Source organism: Pseudonaja textilis, chromosome 1 (genome assembly GCF_049901715.1).
Source record: "Pseudonaja textilis isolate UNSWEBS1 chromosome 1, rPseTex1.2, whole genome shotgun sequence".
In the NCBI taxonomy this organism is placed as follows: domain Eukaryota; kingdom Metazoa; phylum Chordata; class Lepidosauria; order Squamata; family Elapidae; genus Pseudonaja; species Pseudonaja textilis.
Genome location: NC_141990.1, coordinates 79922831 through 79950596, shown reverse-complemented (window position 1 = coordinate 79950596; position 27766 = coordinate 79922831). Strand labels below are relative to the sequence as shown.

Genomic DNA, 27766 nt, shown 5'->3' with positions numbered 1-27766 from the left:
CCAGAAGTGGCATGCAGAGCCATCTCTGCTGGCATGAGAGCCATCGCCACAGCGCAGCTCCACTGCGCATGCGCACGCCTCCCACCAGCCAACTGATTGTTGGGTATCTGCCGCACATGTGTGGGGCGTGTGCAGGAGAGATGTGCAGATGCCCAGGGGGGTGGAGCATGGGGTGGGAGCACATGCACGCACAGGGAGGCGTGCATTGCATTATGGATGAGGCATGCGTGCGCAGGCGCACTCTCAGCACGCAACGACAAAAAGGTTAGCCATCACTGCCATAAGCCCTACACATCCAGAGACAGGTTTTTAGATCCGGCTGTGAGTTAAAATATTTACTGGATCTTTTCGGCTGTTACATTTAGTCTGACTCTAATTTGTTTCTACATTTGAATGCATCTCATATTTCTTTCTGCCTTTCTTTTTGGATCAATATTCAGGTAGTCCTCGACTTACGACGACAACTGAGCCCCAAATTTCCACTGCCAAACAATGCAGTTGTTACATGTGCTTGGCCCCATTTTATGGCCTTTCTTGCCACAATTGTTAAGTGAAGTATTGCAGTTAGTAACACAGCTGTTGAATAAATCTGGCTTCCCCATTGACTTTGCTTGTCAGAAGATCGCAAAAGGGGATCATATGACCCTGGGACACTACAACGGTCATAAGTACAGGCCAGTTGCCAAGCAACCAAATTTTTATCACCTGACCCTGGGGATGCTGCAACAGTTGTAAGTGTGAAAACATCACAAATCACATTTTTCAGTGATTTTGTAACTTCAAATTGTCACTAAGTGAATGGTTGTAAGTCAAGGACCTTCTTTATTCCACTTCTTGCTGCCTTCCGTGTATTTATCTCTCTTCTGGTTTTATAGATCCCACAACTATAAGTTGCTGCTAGCAAAAATGAGCTACTATATATAAATTACGCAGGACTGTAACTGCTTTGCTTTATGGTATGCATCCTGCTATTCTATACCTTTTTTAAAAAAAATTAAGGGCTGTGAAAATATTTACAGACCCCTCACAATTCTGGACATAAACTGTTTCAACTTCTACTCTGAAAACGATGCTATAGAGCACTGCACACCAGAACAACTAGACACAAGGACAGTTTTTCCTTGAATGTCATCACTCTGCGAAACAATTCCCTCAACACTGTCCAACTATTTACAAAGTCTGCACTACTATTATTATTAATACCCCATCCTTCCTTCCACCCATCTCCTCCCACTTATGACTGTATGTCTATAACCTTGTTGCTTGTATCCTAACAATTTTTAATGACTGTTTCCTAGTATGATTTGATTGCTTATTGTACCCTATGATTATTATTAAGTGTTGTACCTTATGATTCTTGACTCTTTTCTTTTATGTACACTGAGAGCATTTGGACCAAGACAAATTCCTTGTGTGTCCAATCACATTTGGCCAATAAAGAATTCTATCTATCTATCTTAAGAGGTATTACCAGTAAAAACCTGGAGAAAATGATATGTTAAGGCCTTATGTTTTTATATATTCTAACAGTGGTGGGTTATTAGCAACAAACGGCTGCTACAAAGGTACTGTTAGAATTAAAAATCTAATAATGAATTTATAAATTCCTAAGTAACTAGTTGATTAAAAAAATCCTTGTTAAAATGATAGTGTTAGCTTTGGGAGACCAAAACAACAATACCAAGGAACAGTTTAAACCAAAGGTGCTTGATCTGATCATACAAAATCCAAAACTCACATGTATCACTAAGCTGCTCATAAAATTATATTACAATTATTTCTACTATTCTGCATTCCTTTGGGAAATTTAGAAAGAATAACAGCAGAAAAAGAGAACAGACACACACGCTCTCTTAACCGACCTTCTGAACAGTGGTGGTAAGATCCAAACACAGCTGAATGATTTTATTCTTTGTCACAGAAAAATCAGCTATCCCAGTAAATGGAGTCCTGTGGTAAGACAAGAATGTGCCTTTAAAGGAAAGAAGAGTCCAAATAACAACAATCAATTACTAAAGGCTTACTTTGTATGACAATGCTACTATGTGTTGATTATCATATATTGATTTGTGCAGGATGATCATATCACTTTACAATAGGTTATAATCAAGAGTTTCAATTGGGGATTTGCTGAAGATTTCTACATCTGGGCAAAGGCAAGGGCTGTTTTACTTTAGTTTTCCAACTAAGATACTTTTTGTGCAGAAACTAAGCAGTGGATTTAGGAATAAGAGTTCAGAAGAAATGAAAATTCTGGCACAAGTTCTTTCCCCTGACTTCCATATTTCTGGAGTTGCTCACTGGAAAGGATACACTCCTCTTGACTTAGTTTCCAAAACCTACATTAAGGGTTAAAGATGACTTTCCTTTCCTGGCATTGCAAGCTCAAGAGACCAACTTTCATACAGGTAGTCCTCAACTTATGACCACAATTGAGCCCCAAATTTCAGCTGCTAAGCAACACAGAGGTTAAAAGACTTTTGCCCCATTTTACAATCTTTCTTGTTTATCTCTGCAGTTAATCACTGTGGCTGTTAAGTTAGTAACCCAGTTGTGAAGTGAATCTGGTTTCCCCACTGATTTTGCTTATAAGAAGATCACAAGAGGTGATCACGTGACCCCAGGGCACTGCAACCGTCATAAATATGAACCAGTTATCAAGCATCCAAATTTCAATCACATGACTATGAGGATGCTGCAATGGTTGTAAGTGTGAAAAACGATCATAAGTGCCATTGTAATTTCAAATGGTCACTAAGCGAATAGTTGTACATCGACGACTACCTGTATTATGTGTGGTGAAAGAGAAGGGAGCTACTCCTAGTAATATGCTACAGAGATCAGTGAAACATTGATCAAAACTTATGAGGCATGACAAGGAATTTCCATAGATGAATAGGAAAAAACAAAAATAGAAGCAATTGTTCTAAGTACGTAATTACTCTCTAAAAGCTAAGCTTGTTAAAATGCACGAACTTTAGTTCAGATTAACAGTTATTTTTAAAAACTAACCTAACACATAATACTAAGAAAGTATCGATGTCACCCAGGGGAAAAGAAAGGTATTTTCTCACTCTGGTTAGAACAAGTTACAACCACAGTCTGTAACAGGGTGTTTTAAGAAGCAGAGACCTCTGACTGGGAACAGATCTCCCCATCATCCTTGACCTCAGGAGCTGAATAGGGAATAGCTTTCTTACAAACGTAAGACATTCACATGGATAGTATCTGTCTGAGGTTGGAAGCTAAGCAATACTGGACTTTGTCAACAGCTGGATAAGAGACTACAAAGAAATCCCAGGGTTAAAGTTTAAACTGGGAAGGAACAAAAATACAACCTCCACCCCCACCCCCCAAAAAAAATCCAGAAGAGAGTGATGAACTATTTCCATATTACTAGCTATATGGAAATGTCCATGAGGTCACCAACAGTTGAGTCTAAGTTGAAGAGGTCTACCCACAGCATACATCTTGAGTCAGTACTATCTACTCTGACTGATTATGCTTTCTCATCTGAGGTAAACTCCCACTGCAATCTTCCAATAAATTACAGCCTCTTCCCATTTAAATCTTACTTCAGGCCTATCTATACAGATAGTCCTCCAGTTATGAATATAATGGAGCCTTCCCATTCCACTCATAACCCAAGGATTACATTATAGCCAAGTGTCATTTCTCCAGTGTTGTCACATGAAAAGATATACTTAAATATTTACAAAATGTGAGGAGGTATACTCACTCCTGTGATATACTATAGATCAAGGGAAGAAAAAAAAAGCAGAAAAATGGGAGGGGGGGGGGGGAGGGAATCCAGCAGAAAATAGTAGCTATTTGTAGTACATGTCTGTTTACTCAATTATAAGCTCTTTTAATGGTCATTTCGTGGGTATCATAAAATGGCGTATAATATCAGCTCAACTGGATGGCTTAATGGTACAATGAGCCTTTGTTCAGCAAAAAGAGCCCTTGAGACTACTATAATTGGGAATCTACAAAGTAAGTCAACAATCTCTCCATCTTGCATGGTTCTTTAATGTTCTAACCAGTGCTTCCCTGCCAGTAATATATCTGGTGTATTTCATTCCTTTCTCTAAGACTGTGTTTCTCAACCTTGTCGATTATAAGATGTATGGACTTCCATTCCCAGAATTCCCCAGACAGCACACTGTAAGTTGAAGTCCAGACACCTTCAAATTGACATGGGTGAGAAATACTGTGTAAAGGGAAGCATCAATAAAGGAGAATATTTGCAGCCTAGGGTTGGAGTGAGAGGTCCTCAGTGGCCTCCGAGCTTGGTTGCTTTCTGGCAGACATTTCATTACCCAAGTTCAGTGGTGAGATTCTTTTTTTTTTTTAGTACCGGTTCTGTGGGTGTGGTTTGGTGGGCGTGGCAGGGGAAGGATACTGTAAAATCTCCAGTCAGAGGTGGTATTTGCCGGTTCTCCAAACTACTCAAAATTTCCACTACCGGTTCTCCAGAACTGGTCAGAACCTGCTGAATACCACCTCTTCCCAAATTAGGTAACATCATTGATGTGCAGCACTGATGATGTTATATCTGGGTAATGAAATGTCTGCAAGAAAACAACCAAGCTCAAAGAGAAGTATTTTCTAACCCCGGCCCCAAGGGTGGGATTATACTGGTTTGGCCCGGTTCCATTGCAGCATTAGGTCAGTAGCAAACCCTCTATGCGCGTGCAAAGTGTGCACTTGGCGCGCTCTCTCACCAAAACAGTTGTTACAGTGGTTGAATCACACCCCTGCCCAGCCCCAGAGATTATTTGCTCCCAAATTAGGTATTAAAAGCGGCTAAAAATGCTCCCGCTGCTGTAGCATCACCAATTACCCCTCACTCCATTTTTCACTTAGGAACAAATGATTCTGACTGATCTGTGGGAGAAGGTAAACAAAGATGAATGCTTGGCTAGGCTAGGGACAAAAACATCACTTATCTCTTGGCAGCAAAACCAAAGGACACAAATTAATGAACGCCAACATCCACAGAATGCGTTTGGTTTGATAGTCAATTCTCATAGCAATTTATGAACAGCCCACAGAATCGCAAGGTCCTGCATTAAAATACAAAGTTACTTTTTAAAGATAATATTTGTATTTAATCTCACTCTAAAACAGAAATGGGTAGGAAAACAAAAGCCCTTTCAGAGAGCCAGTCACCTGATTCTCTCAGTATCTGCAGGAGAGGTTAAGGCAGAGACAAAATCAGCTTGGGAAGTAGCAATGGTATATGAGCTGCCTTTCATCCTGCAGAAACACCTATCTCTTTATAAATCCAGGGGAAACAATTGTACCAGGCTGTCTCCAACACTCTAAACTGGAGTGGGGAGTCTACTCTGATGTAGCAGCTCTCCTGTTAGAAATGGCTGCTCTGAAATACAGAGAAAGAAGAACGTGGACTCTTTGAGTTTGGGCATTTGCTTGTAAGAAACAGCCCCATGGCATCTGTCCCCTGAGTTTTAGTTCTTAAATTGAAGTCTTCTTAATTTTATCTCTTTTTATATTTATATTTTTACTATTTTGGAAGCCACCCAGAGCTACTTTATTGGTGAGATAGGTGGCCTGTAAATTTAATAAATAAATAAAATTACCCAACGATGTAAGTAACATCATCAATGCTGGTGAATGTGAGGTTTGCTCCATGTATATATATAGTGTGTATGTGTATGTGTATGTGTGTATGTGTGTATGTGTGTATGTATGTATGTATGTATGTATGTATGTATGTATGTGTGTATATAGATAGATAGATAGATAAGATAGATAGATAGATAGATAGATAGTACCTTGCCCTGCCACTTCCTACTGGTGTGTGTGTGTGTGTGTGTGTGTGTGTGTGTGTGTGTGTGTACACAGAAAAAAGAACATACTGCAAAATGCAAAGATAAAGATATTTCCCTGCAGCCCCCTTTGTACTCAAACAACAATTTTATTTGAGTGACAAACTGAATGGGACCTCTGCAGAACACTGTTTAAACTGATGGCTTACAACTTGGAAGACCCAAGATCGACTTGTCATTCATCTATGAAGTTCATCAAAGGATCTGATGCAGGACGTTTTTCTCTCAGTATAAATGGCTTCAGAAGGCTCTTGAGAAGACAAAATGATATGTGGAAAGTTTGGATTTGAAGCAATCGAAGTGCTAAGGATTAACACTTGCTGAACCTTTTTTGCAGTTCCTTGAAGGAGTCATAATCTTTCCTGGGGTGGTAAGGTTTGGGCTTCAGAAAATGTTTGAATTAAAAATATTCCTGAACTGAATTATTTTCCTAAGTTTGCACAGCTGTTGGTTAAAGAAAAGAAGTAGTTCCTTGAAGGAATAGCCAACAGGTATAGTAAGACAGCTGACGCCAGATCTGATTGGCTGCTTCACCTCCAAATGTTGCACACCAATGGTTGTACTGAATGTTAACTCTTTTGCCTTTGTTTGGTTATGTCTAGCCTAATCTTTGAATGTGGTTTGCAATCACAGACATGCAAGCGTACTTCTCTGCTTGCAAAAGGACATTTCAGCCTTCTGCATACGTAGGTACATAAGTAGACAGACAGGTAGAAAGGAAGGAACAACAAATATGACCCAAGTCTGGGAACAAAGTCCAACTGAAGGACACCCTGAAGTCTCTCTCGGAATGTCTCTCCTCTATATTTCCTGTCTCACAAGTTGGAAGGATGCGAGAAGTTCTGTGCTACCTCCAAATCTCAGGTGTTAGCAGGATCTTCTCAGCTACTTGTCATCTTCCACTGCAGTTGTCACTACACTGTAATCAGCGGTGGGCTTCAAAAATTTTAGCAAAGGGTTCTCTGTCTAGTTGCTGGGTGGGTGTGGCCTTGGTAGGTGTGGCCTAGTCAGCCTCCTGCACCATGGCAGGGTGGGTGGGTTTGCCCTCCCCAGGCTCTGGAGGCCCTCTGGAAGCTGGAAAAAGGCTCATTTCCGGCCTTCCTGAACTTCCAGGAGGCCCATTTTTCATCCTCCCTGAGCCTCCACGCATGCACTTACCTGCATCCAAAATGGACCACGTGGGGACTCCTCGGAGGGGAGGGGCCAGCCAGGAGTGGGATTTGGGGTTTCTCCAAATTGCACAGAATCTTAGCTAGGGGCTCTCCCAAATCCCTGCGAACCCCCAGCAGCCCACCCCTGACTGTAATCCATAATATTAGCTAGAAAGTAAAGACATTTATCTCAATATATTTCTCTTTAGGCCTCTGACTTGGCTCTTTTCATGCCTGGTGAGGAAACAGGCACTTCAGGCTGCCATCTTGCATCTTCTCACCTGGGAACAATCCCCACTGCACACAGTCTTCTGAATATTCCCATATGCCTGTTTAAGAATCAGTTGCAAAATGTAAAGCCAGCCTAGTTACCACAATAAAGAATTTGGTCACTTGTTGTGGGTGAACTATGTTAACTGGAAATGTCTCATATAAAAAGGGAATCCAAGGGAGATTTTTTTTTAAAAAAGTACTTTTGTTGGCTCACTCAAATATCTGCCTCAGCAAAAGGATGGGCCGGGGGGAGGGAGGGAAATCTTACTAGTAAGCCAGGAATAGATCACTCCTAGATACATGAATTACCTCCTCATTTGCTGAGTTTAACAGCATACAGACTCCTACCTGTCCAGCCATGTCAGCAGAGCCTTAGCAGCACCAATGAGTTCTACCACGGAGGTAAGGAATTCATTAGGAGGTTTGCGTGAGCTATTTCCATCGTAGTTTGAACTCTTCCTCCGAGTGCCAATGTAGTTTTGCAGATTGTTGGATGCAGCGCGTAACTTAAGAATCAAGTGCTTCATGTTGTCTGTTTCAAGGCCATAATTCTACAGAAAAAAAGAATAATTTTTAAAATGAGTGTCCTGGTCTCTCAGCATGTTCGCTGAGTGCCCAAGGTGGAAGCAGAGGTAGAATATCAGGAGGCACCTATAACGCTCCATAAACCTGCATACAAGGTAGTCCTGAACTTGCAACAGTTCTTTTAGTGAACTGAAAAAGTGATTTATGACCATTTTTTCACACTTACAACCATAATCCCCATGGTCAGATGATCAAAATTCAGACTCTTGGCAACTGATTCACAAATATGACAGTTGCAGTGTCCCAGAGTCATGAGACCAGTTTTTCGTGACCTTCCAACAAGCAAAGGCAACGAGAAGCCAGATTCACTTTAACAACCGGGTTACTAATTTTATCAACTGCAGTGATTCACTTAACAACTGGTGGCAAGAAAGGCCATGTAATGGGGTAAAATTCACTTTAACTGTCACTCTTAGGAACATACATTTTGGGCTCAATTGTAGTCATAAGTTGAGGGCTACTTGTGTCATTTGAATGCAACTCCTTAAGTGGTACACATCTTTTCCACCGATGTTGCTACAGCTGTGGGGAAGGGGGGGCACAGATGCATGATTTACAGGAAAGATGCAGATGTGTTAACCATGCCTTGGGGGGGGGGATCGCAACCCTAAATCCTATTCCAGCACTCAATTTTGTTCTTTTTGTCACCTTCAATTTTGTTTTTTTGTCACCTTCAAGAAGTGAGGGGAGCCAAATGTCAACTCATAAAGCATTCCTATGCCTGTTTTAGAGTTGCCATAAATGGGGGGGGGGGGCAGATCTGAAGGAACAAAGCGGCAGTTTAAAACCAGAAGTACATTCCAACACCCCTTAGATACTGTGAAATATCATTTAACATTTGAAACCAAAGAACTGCTCAGCCTGCACAGCCGACATCTCATGAGCTGGTAATCAAACTTAAATCATGTATTTTGAGACCTTTTACAGGGATTGATTTGATATTTTAAAGCTGGTAATCTACTTCCTTGGAACTCCTCTGAATATAATAGGACTCACTTCTAAGTGGTTATGAATGGGATCATCCTGCCAATCAGCAGTTGAAAATTACCAATACTAGAAATACTAGTTTTAATAAGTTAATTAAAATCATACTTTTGATTTCCAGTATATGCTATTCCAAGCATTGACGCGTTAAGTCTTTTTACAAATGAATAATAACATATGCAATTCAATGATGCATTTCTACTACTGCATGCCCCCATGCATATTATGACATCTGAATATTTTCATGCTCACATAAAAAGATGCTCACAAAGAGAGTTACAAGCAACCAAAGCTATTTTAGGGCTAAAATTTTTCTGGAAGCAGGAATGCCAATTAACTGATAATATTTTGGATAGAATGTTCTCAGATTTATAGACCTAGATTAATCAAAAATTCCTTCCTGCTGTCTCCCAAAAAAAATGAAGCACTATACCGTATTCTTGCTTTTCATTTTAAAAATAACATTTTAAAAACCCCAGTTCTATTTAGAACTTGCTCAGGCATTGAGTTTAAAGAGGAAACTAAAGAATTTATAATTGTCTCAGCATTATATTTAAACGTTCTTTTAAATCAGAGAACTTGATTTAAATAATTTCACAACATTCTTTCAATCAGTTCTTGCTCCTCTATTTGACCATAATTAAGTTGCATTTCATAAATGACATTTGATTGATCAATGCACACTGCTTCAGACACTCACATATGTTTAAATTCATCCCTGAAGGATGAATTTAATTCTCTTAGGAAGATTAAAATAAGTTATTAATTCAAAATCAGCATCACAACAACTCTCACCCAAAATATTTTGTCTCAAACTACAATATGGACCTCCATGAAGAATGAAAGTAAGTACAGGAATATGTTAAAGAAAGCAACACATTTTTTTCTACCAAACTATGCATACTTGAGAATGCATTCTCAAGTGCAAAGCATAAACACTATAAAAGCCATCTTAAACCTAGTTTTAAAATATCTGGGGCATATGGGTTGAAGCAGTAGGCTAATCTACAGGTACCCACTCTAACCATTAATAATTACAACAAGAAGCAGTTATGCACTAGGGGTTAACTATATAGGAATAACACTTGCCGCTTCATAGTGCTTTACAGTCTTCTCTAAGTGGTTTCCAGAGTCAGCATATTGCCTCCAACAATCAGGTCCACCTCGGAAGGATGGAAGGCAGAGTCAACCATGCGCTGGTCAAAATTGAACTTCTGGCAATCAACAGAATAAGCCTGCAATACTGCATTCCAACCACTGCATCACCATGATTATATATGGCCAAACAGAAGTTGCCTCTTTTCTCTTTGGCAGGATATCTTTACTGCCAAGTTTGATCTTAATGTAATCCTGGTTTGTTTGTTATGTGCACATGTACTGGCAAATGCATTTGCTAAAGTCTAAGTAATAAGTAAAAAACAAACACAGCTACACATGTAGAGAGATTTAGATCTGAGGTTCACATTTGTTTGTGTATATAATCTTCCATCATTTTCATTGCTCTTTATTACTAGTCATGATTTCTGAGACTAGGTTTTCTTTCTTTAGGGTACAATTAAAGAGCAATAAAAGGAACAGATTCCCTTGAGTCAAGTCAGTTCCTTGTTACCCTACAGATATGTCCATGTAGTTTGCTTGCTATCAATTTGGAAGTAGTGTGCTATTACCATCTTCTAGAATGTTGTTTACAACTTTCCAGGGCAGCCTGCAAATTTGGGTCTTGTGGGTGGTCTCACATCCAAATAATAAACAAATTAAACCGCTTAGCTTTCTCTGTATCAGCCAAGTGTGCCCAGTCTGTTATGGATTAAGCAATGAAAACACCCCAAACTGAATTGACCACAACCTCCAATCCTCTGCCTAACCATATTCTTTGAAGGTGGTTCATCGGTCCTCCATTGGATCACTTTCTGGTTCACACGTCAATCATTATGTTGCTTGATTGACCTCCATGCCAATGATGATTAATTAAGATGGAGTAACTTAGGCAGAAAATGGTCTAAATTAAAATTATTGCCAGAAGATACTAATAACTTGAAGCCTTTTCCAATGATCAGATGTCCTGTCTTATTGTGCATCTAGTTTTTGGGAATTAAAAGATGAATAGGCACCATTGTCACTAATAGCATCTCCTAGATCACCTTTTTTCAGAGAGAATCCCCTAGCTATCTCAGGAGCGTCAGCAATTGAAACAGCTCACGTAGGGTCACATTTGCAGAAAACAAATAGTGAATGAATGGCTAAACCACGGAATCATGGCAATAACAGCCCTATAGCAGATTTATTTCTTCATTTTTTATTAGGCCTGAAGTATAGCAATAGCAATGGCACTTAGACTTACATACTGGTTCATGGTGCTTTACACCATTCTCTGGGCAGTTTGCAATGTCAGCCTATTGCTCCCAACAATCTGGGTTGTCATTTCACTGACCTCAGAAAGATGAAACGCTGAGTCAACCTTGAGCCAGTCAAGATCGAAATCCAGGAAGAATCAGACTGCAGTACTACATTCTAATCGCTGCACCACCACTTGGCCATTCAGCCAGGGCTCAGTTATTTCACTCATGTTATTCAATATCTATATGAAATTTAAGGGGTGATACTTCTGGAGTGAACTATCATCAGTATGCCGTTATTCAACTATGGATAAACCTGGGATTATATGGAGATCTTGACTCTGGAAGGAGATAGTTTGGGTCAAATCAAAATCAGATTGAATCCCCTGCAAGGAGGACGTACTGCCTGTACCTATATCTGTATCAGTCGTGGGATTCAAATTTTTTTACTACTGGTTCTGTGGGCGTGGCATGGCAGGGGAAGGATACTATAAAATCTCCATTCCCACCCCACTCCTGGGGGAAGGTTACTACAAAATCCCCATTCTCTCCCCACTCCTGGGAGAAGGTTACTACAAAATCCCCATTCTCTCCCCACCCCCCTAACCTACTTTCCAGCTCCGTTCTCCTGTGCAGGACAATAAAAGAAGACCCAGCCGATCAGCTGGGACTCAGGGGGCAGAGAATAGATGGGGGCGGGGCCAGGCAGAGGTAGTATTTTCCAGTTGTCCGAACTACTCAAAATTTCTGCTAGCGGTTCTCCCAGAACTGGTCAGAACCTGCTGAATACCATCTCTGATCTGTATCATATAACCTGTATCAAACAGGCTTCATCTTGATCCCTAAATCAGTTCTAGATGAGGCTGCCCTAACCTTGAAGGAAAAGATCCTTGCTTTTGGGGGCCCTCCTGTAGTTACTGCTTGACCAACGGTTTGGACTTTTTCTAGATGAAGACCCCCTAGGAATATTCATGTTCTCATCACCTCAAAGTTAGATTATGGCCCAGAAGCTACAACTGATTCAAACGCAATAGCAGATTCATCCATACTGAAATTATTGATTACAAACAGGCTTCTGAATCAATTCAAAGGACTTATTTTAATTTTTAAAGCATTACAGGGTTTGGCACCCATGTTCAGATGGACTCTTGGTATGAACAATGGAACTGGGTTAATTGTTTAGGATCTTGTTCTTTTATGGTTTTATTTTTTAGTTTAGCTTTGTATACACTACTATCTTGAGCTGTTTTGAAATAGGTCTATTTACTATATTAATACTAATAAATAAGTGGTGGTTGAGAAAAGAAACTACAGCATTCACACAGGAATGATGTGTGAACAAGCACTTAAAAAAGTGTCTCTTTGCTCAACGGAGAACTCTATGCTCATGCTGAACTTCATCATCCTTTTCATGGTGAAAAGTCTGCAGAGTGTCAGAATGGAGTTTATATGCATGTCCTCAATCCCCTCCATGCAAAATATGCAATTTCTAGAAATATTTTCCCCCTTATTTATGTGGGCAGTTGCATAGCACATCTCAGAAGCTCAATACACCTTTTCATTACACAGAGAAAAACACACACATCACTGGGAACACACGAAGGTCAAACATTCCTGTCTTGTTAATCATTAATCCTTGTAAGTATGGATCAAGTTGCCTTTGACAGGGTTTCTATAAAGCTTATTAGAATTTACCCAGGCCTAATGCAGAAGGCTGTAACGTTAGCATGCACCCGATGCATCTTACCAGACAGGACAGTGGAAAGTGAACATTGCCTTTTAGTAGTCAGTGTTTTAAAAGATAGCCAGGAAAAACAACCTGCACACAGTGTGGTGTTATTATTATTATAATTTAGTACTTACACAGCATTTCAAAGCTGCAGGCAGAACTCAGCAGTTTTATTATAGTCAGCCTTACAACAGTCATCCAGCCATCAGTGTAGTGCTATTATTTCCACTCTCTCCTCCCAAGGGAATGAAACTAATTTTCCCTTAAGGCCATCCGTGGGTAAGTAGGGATTAACCAGCTAACACTCCAATCCTCTTAAATTTCTCATAGAGGCTCTTAGAAGGTAGGAAGAGTTATGTGGCCCTGAATTCTGTCTACCTACCTACCCACCCACACATCAATTATCTTCAAGATGATTCTTTATCAACTGCCTAGATAGTCCTTAAATCTTCTTGGCATATATATATATAAATATGAATTCTGCTTCCTACAGGAGATGGAGTAGCATTTCGACTAATTCTACCTAATGCATTAAGCAAAAAAAATTAAGCTGAAAGACCAAACTGAAGAAGGAACGCTACCTTTGACAAATGTTGATCTCTTTTCTCTATATATCCCTGATTAAAAACTAGAACAGAAGAATGCCCTTAGGTAGATGCCATAGATATTATTGAAAGCAAGGTTGTATTCAATAATTTCAGTATGACCCTAAACCCCCTTACTCCAACATGGAGAGTTGTATTTATTGAGAATTGCCAAGTTAAGTATGTTTCCTTAGCTTCCTTTAACCCAAATTATCTGCAATTGTATAATTGCAAGGAATGGAACTGATTTAAGTCAATAGTTGCATGCCTAACGCATCTGTTACAGAACAAAAAGCATCTCAAAGCTTCCAGTTTATCAAGTGCAAATGATTTCTGCCCTAGCCCTCTGAATGCAATTTGCACAGGGAATTCAAAGCTCTGCCCATTTTAAGAATACACTTAAATGTAAGAAGTGTTACATAATGAATGGAATGCAGCCGGTTAAGGGCAAAAGTGTGACGAAAAATTCTTTCCCACCATTCTTACTGATGAAACAGTATATGCTTTTGGCACTGGCTCACAGGATTGAATAAGCAATTCATCCAAATGTATTCCTACCATGAAATAAACTGCATAAGCGCAACAGCCATTAATGAAAAGGACAGAGGTGCGGGTGGAGGAAAGCATCTTACTTTAAATATTTAGAGACAACCTTGTTTAACTGTGATGGCCAACCTATGGCAGGCGTGCCACAAGTGGCACGCAAAGCCATTTGTGCTGGCATGCGAGCCACAGGCAAACTTAACTTACTGTGCATGTGTATGCCTCACAGCTGATTTTGGGGGGGGGGGGTGGTTTGAGGCCTTTTTTGGCCTCCCAGAGGCTTGGAAAAAGCTTCTGCAAGACTTCTCAGGCTGAATTATAGGCCCGTTTCGTCACTTCCTGTAATACCAGAAGTGATGAAACGGTCCTATAATTCAGTCTGAGAAGCCACTAGGAGGCCGAAAAAGGCCTCAAACCAGCCGAAAAATCAGCTGTGAGGCACAGTGCAGGTAAGGGGGTGGGGGATTGTTAGCGCATGTGCAGGAGGCATGGGAAGGGGGGCACGTATTGCATTCTGGGTGCTGGCACCTGAGGGTGAGTGCACTGGCGCGTTTGCAATTTTTGGCACAGGAGCCTAAAAAGGTTAGCCACCACTGCTATATATTTTTTGCATGAGGGGAAGAGGTGAAAAAGTCATCCATGAAAGGTTTTCTTTTCAATGAACTTGCTCTGTCGTGAGTTGAAAAGCTCCAAACCCTTTCCAGGAAAAGAAAATGATTCTTCCCAATCCTCAATTCCCCATATAAACACCTCCCAGAAAAACCCACTAGGCCCTCTCACTCACGCATTACTTAGAACATGGAATGCAACCAGTAGTGGGATAGCAGGTGTGTGTGTGGGGGGGGTGTAATTTAACAACCAGTTCGCCCAGGGTCAGGCTATCATGGGAGGCGTGGCCTATCCCCGCCGCACATGTGGGACAAGCCTCCTGCGGCGGTCAACCTGACCCTGGGTGAACCGGTTGTTAAATTATCCCATCCACCCTGCTGTCAAAGTGGATCCTGGGCGCTGCACTCCACTGCAATGGAGAAACAGGAAACAGAGCAACCAGCCATTGCAGGATCCACTTTGATAGTGGGGTGGGGGGTGGGGATAATTTAATAACTGGTTCACCTGAACTGGTGCAATCTAGCTGAATCCCACCATTGAATGCAACTTCCTACATCCCTTTAACAAGATAGCCCCTTTATAATAGATGAACATTATATTACAAGCAAGGTATGACCGAATCACAATCCCTATCATCCCTCACCAATAGGCCAGCTGAAAAATGCTGGAGAGGTAATATTTGGAGGTCCATCTGTTAGCCACCTCCACCCCAATAGAAGAGATTTTCCATGGTCATCTTCTTTGATTTGAATGGGAAGTATTCAGGAAGCAATATATATGAATTAAAATCAGAATGATTACGAATGTATAACAACTTCTCGGTCCAGTTAATCCACTTGCAACCATAATATGTGTCTATGTGTAAAAAGAGAGATACTTTGAGAAAGGATTTGGCAAAGTTGCCCAACCTTTCTCAAGGCAATCAGTATCTCTCTTTTGATAAATATTATTCAAGATGAGAAAATTGAGAAAAGAAGGTCAACAATGCATCTCGACATTGATTCTATCAACTCACCAGTGCACAGAGGAGATCCACAGCCTCTAAAACAAGCTCTTGGTGTCCAATCCGGGTGACCCCCAGTTCTTCAAGATCCTGGTGGGAAATCTGTAACAGCTGAGCACCATTTATCTTCTCTCGTTCAAACTTTTGGACATACTGCTGAAGACAATCATCCAGTCCTGTATAAAAAAAAGAGCCAATGTAATTGTATTTTTTTATTTAGCTTTAATTTAAAACCATGCACATAAATATCCACACAACTCTTACCCTGGTTAATATTGCCTAAATAAAGCATTCTGTCTCTACCTCTTATGCCTAATTAAAAACACTTTAAAAATAAAAGCAGGAGAGGCAAAAAAATAAATCATGAAAGCAGAGAAACACAGTATTTATGAATACAAATATTTTGGGGGTTGTTGGGTTTTTTTTAAATTGCTTACTTGGGATAATCTTGTTGGGTAATTCTCAATGCCTCTAACGAACCCATATTCATATAACCCTGCACTTTTCCTTTGTCTCCATTTTATATCACTTCTACATTTACCTCCATTACTTTCATATACAGGTAGTCCTTGACTTACAACTATTCATTTAGTGACCATTCCAAGTTACAATGGCTGTCAGGCGACAGCCGCTGTCTATATCCCACAGGTTGAGTCGGCTGTACAGGGGCAGCTCTTCTGTCATCCCTGGCTGTAGTTAATTGCTTGCTGATTGAACTAAGCCCCTGATTGTTTCTCATTCCAGGACCTGATTCTCGCCTAAGGGGGGTGGGAAGCCTGTCAGCTTGGAAGCAATTTTTCTTTGAGGCTTCTGGGCTGCCACATTCAGTGCCTGGGGATTTGGGAGGGGGACTTCAAGGAGCATTGGAAGATTACCCACAACATTCCTTTCTCATACAGTCAAGGACATGTTACCCTGCACCTGGAGAGGAGTGCCTGGGGATAGTCTCCAGTTGGAACGAAATAATGATTGGACCATGTGATGGACTATGGGGTGCAGAGGTTGGATTTTGGTTTTCTTTGAGCTAGGGAAAACCCGGAACTCTCAGATTCTGGTTTTCCCCAGATGTGCCAATATGACAGTGTTATACTTTTTTGAGGCTTCTGGGCTGGCAACGGCATTGAAACTTTTTTTTTACACAACCACTGCAACATCCTCAAGCCACATGATCAAAATCCGAATGCTTGGCAAGTGGCATGTATTTATTATGATAGCTGCAGTATCCTGGAGTCATGTGATCATCTTTTGTGACCTTCTAACAAGCAAAATCAATGGGGAAGCCAGATTTGCTTAACAACTGTGTTATAACTTAACACTTGCAGCAATTCATTTAAAATCTGCGGGAAGGAAAGTCATATAATGAGGCAAAACTCACTTAACAGCTGTCTTGCTTAGCAATGGAAATCTGGGGCTCAGCTGTGGTTATAAATTGAGGACTACCTCTTATTACAATCAAATTGCATAGATCATGCCACAATGACTCCTCTGTCTGCTACTAGCTTTAGTGATGTGATATGATGGAAAGTAATGATTGGGACAGAGCAACACTTAATTTCCAATTTCCAAAGTTGGTAAGCAACAACCTTCATCACCGCTGTTATTACGGAGTGAATTGTTAACACTCGCCAACAATAGCAAGATAAGAATAAGACATCCAGATTTTATGGTCATCCAAGTGGCCAGGTAACCATAGCACTCTCACTCATAAAGAACCCGGAGGGAAGTGAACTTTATGCAATGACAGGATTTAAGAAAGAGCCTATTGCTGGGATTCCCTCCCTCAATTAAGTATGTTAGTAAAGCAGGAAGATTTCAGTTAGGGATCTGAACTGGCTTGCTTCTGAATAGTTTTGTGACTCTATCACTTCAGATGATTGTGAAACAGTGTGGATCGTACAGAATATTTTTATGTTTCACAGCAGTGCAAAATCTAGATTCTCAAATGCACAACTTTTTGGTGCCTGGAGGTTGTACTTATGGATGGGGTGACAGTATCTAAAACAATAGGATGCAAAAACAGAAAGTAATATGGAAACGATCTGGCCTTCATACCAGAACAAAACCATTATTTTTTATTACCCCACCGGGTTCAAAAAGGAAGTTTTTAAAATGATTTTTAAGCTTTTATAATGCAGTTTTCATGGGCTTACTGCTAGGAATTTTACTTACTGCCACTAATATTGTATGGTTAATTTTTACAGCTAGGGTTAGGAAAGATCTAGAGAAAACCAAAAAGTTATTCAGACACTATCTTTAGCCCTGATGTGTCTTCTACCCATGGAATAAAGTTCTCCATCTGTCCATCCACCCACCCACCCACCCAACTAATAGGCCAGTCCAATCATTGAGGCAGTCACTGGTTTTGTTTTTAAGCAAATATAAACTGATTCTACACACACACACACACACACACACACATGCACATGCACATGTGCGTGCGTGCACACACACACACACACACACATACAAATCTTATCTAAAATTATAACGAACATAGGTTGAACACAATTTTGGCAACCATTGCCACCCAATTTATTACTTCTGCTCCGGAGGGCACAAGGTCAAATTGTGTGAACCCTGAATAGTTACAACATAAAACTTTGGGTTAGTTATCAGTCTTTAAAAGTGCTGGAGTTTGTGCCATTTCATTTAGCACCCTACTGATAACGAAAAAATGGGATAAAATGAAACTCTGGAATGCCAAAGAAAACAATGCAACTGTTATTAATCCATTAGTTCAATGTGCTAAAAGCTTCTTTGTCTGAATAAATTCTTTTCCAGGGCAACAATCAGATAATCAAAATAGGCCACCTAACAAAGAATCTTTCAACGGTTTAGTTCAGCAAAAACCAAGTATCTAACTTTAATTCTTAAGTCAGTTATACAACGTATGTGGGAGGCACAAAAATCCAGAACACCATGTTTCAGTACAATATAAACATTGAATATAAACTCAGGCACATCATCCTCAAACAGGTGTGTATGGAAGAAATCATATCTCATCCAAGTTAAGTTAAGTTACTAAGTAAAGGGGAAGTACCATCCTAACTGTTTTTATTAAAATGCAGTGTGTTGTAAAATGTTGCTTTACAAAAAAAAAAATGTAAAAACCACCTTTCTCTCTCAGCGCTTGATCAAAAATACGACAAAATGCAAATGGTTTGCTTATGTAAATACACCACTTCTTGGATATTTTAAGGAAAACTACATTCCTCACTTTTCCACCACCACCAATGTGTGTTTTGAGAAGGATGTTAACACAGAACTGCTTTGCTTCTAATATTTGGGGAAACTGAATGGATCTTTGCAAAGAGATCTAAATTGAGATGTTCAGAATCCATATGCACATCAAAATCATGTCTACTATAATACTGCTGCAATCATATAAACTGGAAGTCCATTCAAGTAGAGCCTCATGCTTGATAATCTCAAGGATACCTCCTTGCAATTTGTTTTACAACAATGAGAATGGTGTTAGTTAAAGCTTAGTTCTAGTAAAGACTGTTCCTAGATTACCTTCATTCCTACATTAGCTGCATTTCCAGGAAGTTCCTACCATAAGAAAATAGAAGAAATGTCCATGTACTGTAGAGTCCTTGGCAACAAGATGGCAACCGTTTTCGACTGTTGCCTTTTAGGATGTTCTTCAATTTCCCTTGATACACTTAATGTTTTGGAGAGGTATCCCATCTATGCTGTATCCCGATTTGACCCCATTTAGTTTTTCAAGATCAGCCAAAGCTACCTATATGATAATTTATTGAATTTATTATGCCACCTGATCTCAATGACTAGGGGTGCCTTACAATAATAACAAAAAGATACAATAAAATGAACAAAACATAAAAGATAGAAGACAGAAGATGGTAAATGAGATAGATATATGCAATGAAGGAATGGGTCCCACTCTCCGTCACCAAAGGCCTGGGTGAAACAGTAAAGTAGGGGGCATCTGGATACCTCATTCCAGAAGTCAGATGCTACTGTAGAAAAGGTGCGTTTCTAGGGTTCCAATCAGTTGCATTGTTTAATGTAAGGAATACAGAGGACAGCACCACTGCAGGATCCAATTGGTCAAGGAGATGTTATGGGAGACAGATGATAACCAGGCTCTATTCCACACAGATTATATAGATCATAACTAGTCCCTTGAAATAACTTGGCAACCAGTATAGCATGTGAAGCAGAGATGCTGCATCAATACTGCTACTGCATTCTAGACCAGTTGAAGTTTCTGAGTGATTTTCAGCAGCGGACCAAGTACATTGCAATAACTACTTGTCTATGAATCACTTTTCTGCTTAAGGAGATGGAGGTACAGAAACACTGAATGAATGAATGAATGAATGAATGAATGAATATGTTTAATATGTTTCTAGACCAAGGGTTTTCAAACTTGGCAACTTTAAGGCTTGTGGACTTCAACTCCCAGAATTCCTGAGCTAACATGACTGGAAGAGGAATTCTGGGAGTTGAGATCCACAAGTCTTAAAGTTGCCAAGTTTGAAGACCCCTGTTCTAGACCATCATCTCCTCAAGCTTCAAAGCGACTTGTACACAAGTGGTTATCTGAAGGCCCTCCCTGATTTAGGAGAAGGAACAATAACTCCAAATGGAGTTGCATGTAGGTCTCCCTGGCCATAGCGGACCCCTGTTCTTCAAACCAGAGAAATTAAAAATGATGTATAGTTAATATTTATAGCAAATCTTCAGCATACTCCTTCCTGCAGAATGAATGTGCATATATTCAAGACCATGCCAACATATACTGAATCACACTTTTTTGCTCATCCCCTATAAGTACGTCATTGTTGTGATGGACCAGTGCATATACAGGATTGATAAAACAACAGGGTTTAAACACTGTGCTAAGTCAGGAAGCTTTGTTAATCATGATTTATTTCATTGGCTGAATCCATAAATCATGCTAAGCCAAAGACTATAGTTTTCAAAGCATAGCTTGTTATGTCTGAATGACACAGTTGAAAGCACAGGGTAACCCAAATAAAATTCTAACTTCTGAGTAATTTCTATGACTGAACCGGACTACACTAACATAAGAGATTTAAAGGAACAGGACATGAAACCACTGTTGATCCAGTGTGCTAGTTCCCTCAATGAGTAACAGCTGAAAATGTCATCTGAGCTTTCTCACCAACGAAACTGGAAGAGACTGGTAGCAACAGATAATTTTAAAAGACAGAAGGCTGATGTTTCATAAATTCTAGTAGTCTCCATGTGCAACTCCCTTCAGTGAAGGGAAATTATCATTCAACAATGCCAGATTAGCTAAGTCATGTAAATTATATTGTCAAATGACTGGGACAAAAACTTCCCATCTGATTATTCCAAAGCAGGAAAAAATGTGATTTTCTAACTAAACAATTTACACAGATGCAAATTGGTTGTTGTTACTAATATTATAACTATTAGTATGCGTAAATACTTTGCAGCTGAAACGGGCATTAGTCTTACTTTTAACTAAGAAGCAATGAGTCTCATGTATGTATGTTTATTTGGAAATCCAATGAGGTTGTTTAAAAATTTTAAAATCCCCCACCTTAAAGCAGTACTATTCTTTGAAAAGGCCTAACTACACTGCTCAAAAAAATAAAGGGAACACAAAAATAAGACATCCTAGATCTGAATGAATGAAATATTCTTATTAAATATTTTGTTCATTACATAGTTGAATGTGCTGACAACAAAATCACACAAAAATTATCAATGGAAATCAAATTTAGCAACCCATGGAGGTCTGGATTTGGAGTTACACTCAAAATTAAAGTGGAAAAAAACACTACAGGCTGATCCAACTTTGATGTAATGTCCTTAAAACAAGTCAAAATGAGGCTCAGTAGTATGTGTGGCCTCCACGTGCCTGTATGATCTCCCTATAATGCCTGGGCATGCTTCTGATGAGGTGGAGGATGGTCTCCTGAGGGATCTCCTCCCACACCTGGACTAAAGCATCCCCCAACTCCTGGACAGTCTGTGGTGCAATATGGTGTTGGTGGATGGAGCGAGACATGATGTCCCAGATGTGCTTAATTGGATTCAGGTCTGGGGAATGGGTGGGCCAGTCCATAGCATCAATGCCTTTGTCTTGCAGGAACTGCTGACACACTCCAGCCACATGAGGTCTAGCATTGTCTTGCATTAGGAGGAACCCAGGGCTAACCACACCAGCATATGGCCTCACAAGGGGTCTGAGGATCTCATCTCGGTACCTAATGGCAGTCAGGCTACCTCTGGCGAGCACATGGAGGGCTGTGCAGTCCCCTAAAGAAATGCCACCCCACACCATTACTGACCCACTGCCAAACCAGTCATGCTGGAGGATGTTGCAGGCAGCAGAACGTTCTCCACGGCATCTCCAGACCCTGTCACATCTGCTCAGTGTGAAACTGCTTTCATCTGTGAAGAGCACAGGGCGCCAGTGGCTAATTTGCCAATCTTGGTGTTCTCTGGCAAATGCCAAACATCCTGCACGGTGTTGGGCTGTAAGCACAACCCCCACCTGTGGACATCGAGCCCTCATACCACCCTCATGGAGTCTGTTTCTGACCGTTTGAGCAGCCACATGCACATTTGTGGCCCGCTGGAGGTCATTTTGCAGGGCTCTGGCAGTGCTCCTCCTGTCCCTCCTTGCACAAAGGTGGAGGTAGAGGTCCTGATGCTGGGTTGTTGCCCTCCTACGGCCTCCTCCACGTCTCCCGATGTACTGGTCTGTCTCCTGGTAGCGCCTCCATGCTCTGGACACTACGCTGGACAGACACAGCAAACCTTCATGCCACAGCCCGCATTGATGTGCCATCCTGGATGAGCTGCATTACCTGAGCCACTTGTGTGGGTTGTAGACTCCGTCTCATGCTACCACTAGAGTGACAGCACCGCCAGAATTCAAAAGTGACCAAATCATCAGCCAGAAAGCACAGGAACTAAGAAATGGTCTGGTGGTCACCACCTGCAGAACCACTCCTTTATTGGGGATGTCTTGCTAACTGCCCATGCTTTCCATCTGTTGTCTATTCCATTTGCACAACAGCATGTGAAACTGATTGTCAATTAGTGTTGCTACCTAAGTGGACAGTTTGATTTCACAGAAGTGTGATTGACTTGGAGTTACATTGTGTTGTTTAAGTGTTCCCTTTATTTTTTTTGAGCAGTGTATATACATCAACTCCAGGAATAAACAAAAGATAAATTACAGGTAGTCGTCAACTTATGACTGCAATTGAGCCTGAAATTTATGTTGCTAAGTGAGAAATTTGTTGAGTGAGTTTTGCCCCATTTTATGACTTTCCTTGCCACATTCGTTAAGTGAACGACTGCAGTTGTTAAATTAGTAACCCAGCTGTTAAGTGAATCTGGTCTCCCCATTGATCTTGCTTGTAAGAAGGTTGCAAAAGAAGATCACATGACCCCAGGACACTGCAACCATCATAAATATAAGCCAGTTATCACATTACCATATGTGGTGGACATGCATGGAAGCTAAAAGATATTGGACTAAAATACACACATGGTTAGAAAAAATGATAAAACAACATATACTTAAAACCTGAGATGTTTTTATTGGAGATTTTACCTGAGCTATAGTAAAGAAATAACATATTTGATTATTAAGGTGTTAACTACAGCTAGAATTGTATTTGCTCAAAATTGGAAAAATGAGAAAATTCCAATGGAGAAGAAGGTGATTAAGAAAATAATGGAATGTGCAGAAATGAGTAGATTAACATTACCAATTAGAAAACAAGAAAATAAGTACTATAAGATGTGGGAGTTATTCTATGGATGGCTAGAAAACAGAGTTAGAAATTAAAGGATATTGTATTAATAGCGATATACTAAAATTGATTATTTTTGAATAAGCTTTAATATGAATATAATTTAGTAAGATTTGGAATGTGCCTGTAAGGATAGTTTGAAATTGAAATAAAAACTTAATGACAATGTAATAATGATATTAGAGGATATAATGTTGATTACAATATAATATGAATGTAAACTCAATAAGAAATGTATATCAATATTATTATGTGCACAAGATATATATATCTAACCAACACATTGTATAACTGAAAGATTATTTGTTGTTTCTGTTGTAAAAAAATCAAAAAAAATAAATAAATATGAACCAGTTGTCAAGTATCCAAATGTAAATCACATGACCATGGGGAGACTGCAATGGTCATAAGTGTGAAAAATGGTCATGTCATTTTTTTCAGTGCTTCAAATGATCACTAAACAAATTGTTGTAAGTCAAAGACTACCTATACAGCAATAGCACATTATAGTCTTCAGTTATAAGACATTATTTTGCTTTCAATTCCTTTCCAGTAAAAATGGACAGCATGCGGCCATCCAGATGTTGCTATAACTCTTACTGTTCCTTATTATAATAAGACATTTATAATAGAACAATAATTGATTTAATATTAAGGCTGCTAGGAAATGTAGTTCAGCCCAGAGTAACAAGGGACAGAAATGGGAGCTTGAATAAGGCCTTGTTATGGTTTGTGATTTTGACACCTGGTTTACTTAATATAATGAGCTTTGGAAGTACACTTCTGTAGTAACTGCGAGATTAGGAATAATTCACCAAAGTACCATATTTGACCAATACATAATCTTTCAGCATGGCACATGAGCTGGAGTTGAACAAACAAAATGGAAACAAAAGCACATTCACCGATTTTTTGCAGACACCTGGTATTTCAAGTTTAAACAATATCATATACAAAAGCTGGTGGCTTGCAACTATCAGATGCAGTATCAACTGAACTAAAGAAACACCTGCCCAGAGAAGCAAGTCTGGGCAATATTTGTGCCACCACAAAACCATCTGGATGGGTATTGCTGAAATATGACACTCATTTAAAGTTAAATGTTGCCTTGTCAGAATAAGATCCCACTCCAGTAGGTTGCATTCTTTCAGGATTTCTTGAAAAAGGAGAAAAGCCAAATTGGGGTGGGGAGTGGCGGGAGATACTCCAAATGCCTTAATTTGTATCATTCAGGAGAAAATATGGTTTAATTTTACCTCTTGCATTTTGTAGTGAAAAGAAAGATATGTGTTGAAATATTTCAAGTATAACTAGAATCTGAAGCCTCAATAAAATCAGTCAAAGCAAGTATAAACTAGCAGGTAAAAAACTAAGCCTTAACTTACAAACCAGCTGGCCATCTGGGGGTGCGGACCACTAACCACTAACGGCCCAGGTGTTACCACAGGTTGTTCTTTTTCCTTCTCATCCTCTTGCTCTAACTGGCTTTTGCTGTCTACACAGCCCTCCACTGCCTCCTCAGCAGTTTCTTCCATTGTCCATGTGGGATCTGTACCTTCTGCCATTCTCCCCTTTTCTACTATCACAAACTACAGTTAGCAGAACTCCTAGCAAAATACAGCAACGCTGACTTTCTGTCGGTCTCTTCAATATTCGTTGAAATATTTCAAGTACAACTAGAATCTGAAGCCTCTAAAAGCAGTCAAAGCAAGTATAAACTAGCAGGTAAAAAACTAAGCCTTAACTTAGAAACCACAATGGCTCAACAGTACAATACAACCCACCAAACCCAGCTTGTCAGAAACTTTACAACACAGCATTACTGCTCATACACTGTGGTGTTGCAAAGAACCACATTACAATTTCAGTACATTAGAATTAAATGCTTGAGTGAACAGTCACACTGGCACCAACCTCCAAAGAAAGAACATTCCTTTACTCAGTGCCACATAATGTAGCACTTTCAACAATGGGACGTAAAAGAGCCGCTCTTCTCTTTGTTTTACAGACCTGCAAAAGTGTTAAATGTGGGCATTGATCACAAAGTTATTTTTTCATCACCGTTATAACTGCAAACAATCATTGTCCAAGGCAGTTGCTAAACAAAGACTATCTGTATATGGGTAAGATGGCGAGGCCGTCTCTCAAATATGCCAGCTCTAAGTTGGTTTAAACTAAACATTTTAGACTCAGTTCTGATCCTTTTAAGCTAGTTAAAGCCTAGACTCACATATCAGGCTAAGTCATAATGATGTTTAATTCTGACTGAATGTATTATGAGAACTCATAGCCAACTACAGCTTGTTTAAGAATCCATGGCTTAGAACAGGGGTGTCAAACTCAAGGCCCAGGGGCCGGATCTAGCCCGTAAGGTGCTTAGATCTGGCCTGCAGGGCCACCCTGGAAACAGCGAAGGATCGACCCGTGGTGCTTCTGCCAGCAAAAATGGGCTACTGAGCTCCATTTTGGGCTGCAACGACCTCCTGCAACCTCTGCAAGCGAAAATAGAGCCCAGGAGGGCCGTGTGCATGTTTTACTATACACACACACACCCGACATCAAACACAACCCTGATGCGGTCCTCAGTGAAATCGAGTTTGACATCCCTGGCTTAGACTGTTTTGAGAACTTCAATGATTTCATCCAGACCATTAAATTGTCTAATTGAACAATCCGGCATTTTTATAAAGCCTCACACATTGTATTTATACTGGTTTTCTATTCCAAACAGTAAAACAAGTCGCCCTCAGTGTATGACCATACTTGAGTCCCAAGTTTCTGTTGATAAGCAAAATAGTTGCTAATTGAGTTCTGCACCACTTTACAATCTTTCTTGCCACCATTGTTAAGTGAATCACTACAGTTATACAGTAACACAATTGTTAGGACAATCTGACTTTCTCGTTGACTTTGCTTATCAGTATGCTGCAAAAAGTGACTCCCAGAACACCGCAATCATCATAAATACGAGTCAGTTTCCAAGCATCTAAATTTTGATCGTGTGACCATGGGGACGCGTCACAGTTGTTAAATGTGAAAAATAGTCATACATCACTTTTTCCGGCGCTATTGTAACTTTGAATGTTCACAAAATGAACTGTTGTAAGTTGAGGAAAAAAGGTTACAATCCCTCAGTAAAGTCCTACTCAACTGCTGTAGAGCCAAGCTCTAGTGAAGTATTTTTAAAACTGTCCTTGTATGTAATGCTTATTCCTAAACTCCATTCAGCAAATCATTTTAATTGGCAAGCAAATTTAAATGTTCTAGAAAAAGAAAATGCAAGTGTGTCCTGCTGGTACCAATTCAATATTTGCACACTAGCAGGATTTCAGGAACCTCCCTCCTTCAAATCAGACAACACTCTTAATGATTGTTCAGTATTTGAAAGCTCCTCCAGTATGTTTTTGTTTATAAACATTAATGTGATTTGAGTTATTACTCAGCTGCGGAGACCAAAGAGGAAGTTAAACATTTTTTAAAAACCAGAGCATCCCCACCTCTGCTGCCTATGTTACCAATCATTTGTCCCACAAAATAAACCAGTCCCACCCAGTCTGAAATGTGGAAACCAATATTCAATATTTAGATTCTAGGAGATTTAGAATTAGATCTATTATACTTTGGACTAGTCTACGGGTCAAGACTATGGAAATGCTGCATACAAAAAAACAGAAAAGTAAACATACTCAAATGTCCACACTGCACTTTTTCAGTGTACATTTCTATATCCATGTTTTATTTTGTTTAAATCCAAATACAGAAGTACAAACAGATTAATCCATGAAGTCTTATGTCATCTGTTTTTTTTAAAAAAATGTCATATTTTAACACACCATAAAGTACTTGGAGGCTTATTTTTGCTGCAACAGGATTAAAAAAGATAATCTCTTTGAAAATTAAGAAAAAATATGACTTTGAAAACAAGGCTTCTTTGATGTGGAATACAACATTTAGAAAATAATCCCAAGTAATTTAATCTTGTTTTGTCGAGAACTGTTTTGAGGAACTACCATTTTTTGAAAAAAAGATAAAAACCAAAACAGTCAAGCCACTCTTTTTAAATGCTTTGTTTATTTCCAGAGTTGCCTATGAAACATTTGAGTTTCACTAGTGCCATCCAGGAAGACCAGGTTCAGTCTTTCCAACTAGACTTTTATTTACAGCATTCCAAGCAAACAACTGCTAAGTCAACAAATGTTCTATTATTTTCACTGGTCAAGCCCAGGTTTATTTTAATGTTTAACAGCAACAGCAGAGATTTGTTTATCATATTACAAACTGCTATTTGTACTTCACTGGTATGAGAGTTGGGTATCACAAA

At 39.7% G+C, this 27766-nt stretch overlaps 1 protein-coding gene across 4 annotated transcripts in view; it reads right to left on the bottom strand.

The window, feature by feature from the left end:
• The window catches only part of CNKSR3 (CNKSR family member 3), a 77899-nt gene that overhangs the window by 29489 nt on the left and 20644 nt on the right, over positions 1–27766 (bottom strand). Inside the window, exons 2-4 of one of the 4 annotated variants that reach the window (XM_026705030.2) lie at positions 15665–15828; positions 7628–7830; positions 1863–1950 (exon numbers count right to left, since the gene is read on the bottom strand). In XM_026705030.2, coding sequence (XP_026560815.1) covers positions 1863–1950; positions 7628–7830; positions 15665–15828 — 455 coding nt within the window. Of the gene's footprint in view, positions 1–1862; positions 5070–7627; positions 7831–15664; positions 15829–27766 lie in introns of those variants that run through there. The other 3 variants (XM_087939275.1, XM_087939286.1, XM_087939273.1) reach the window with 3 other exon arrangements.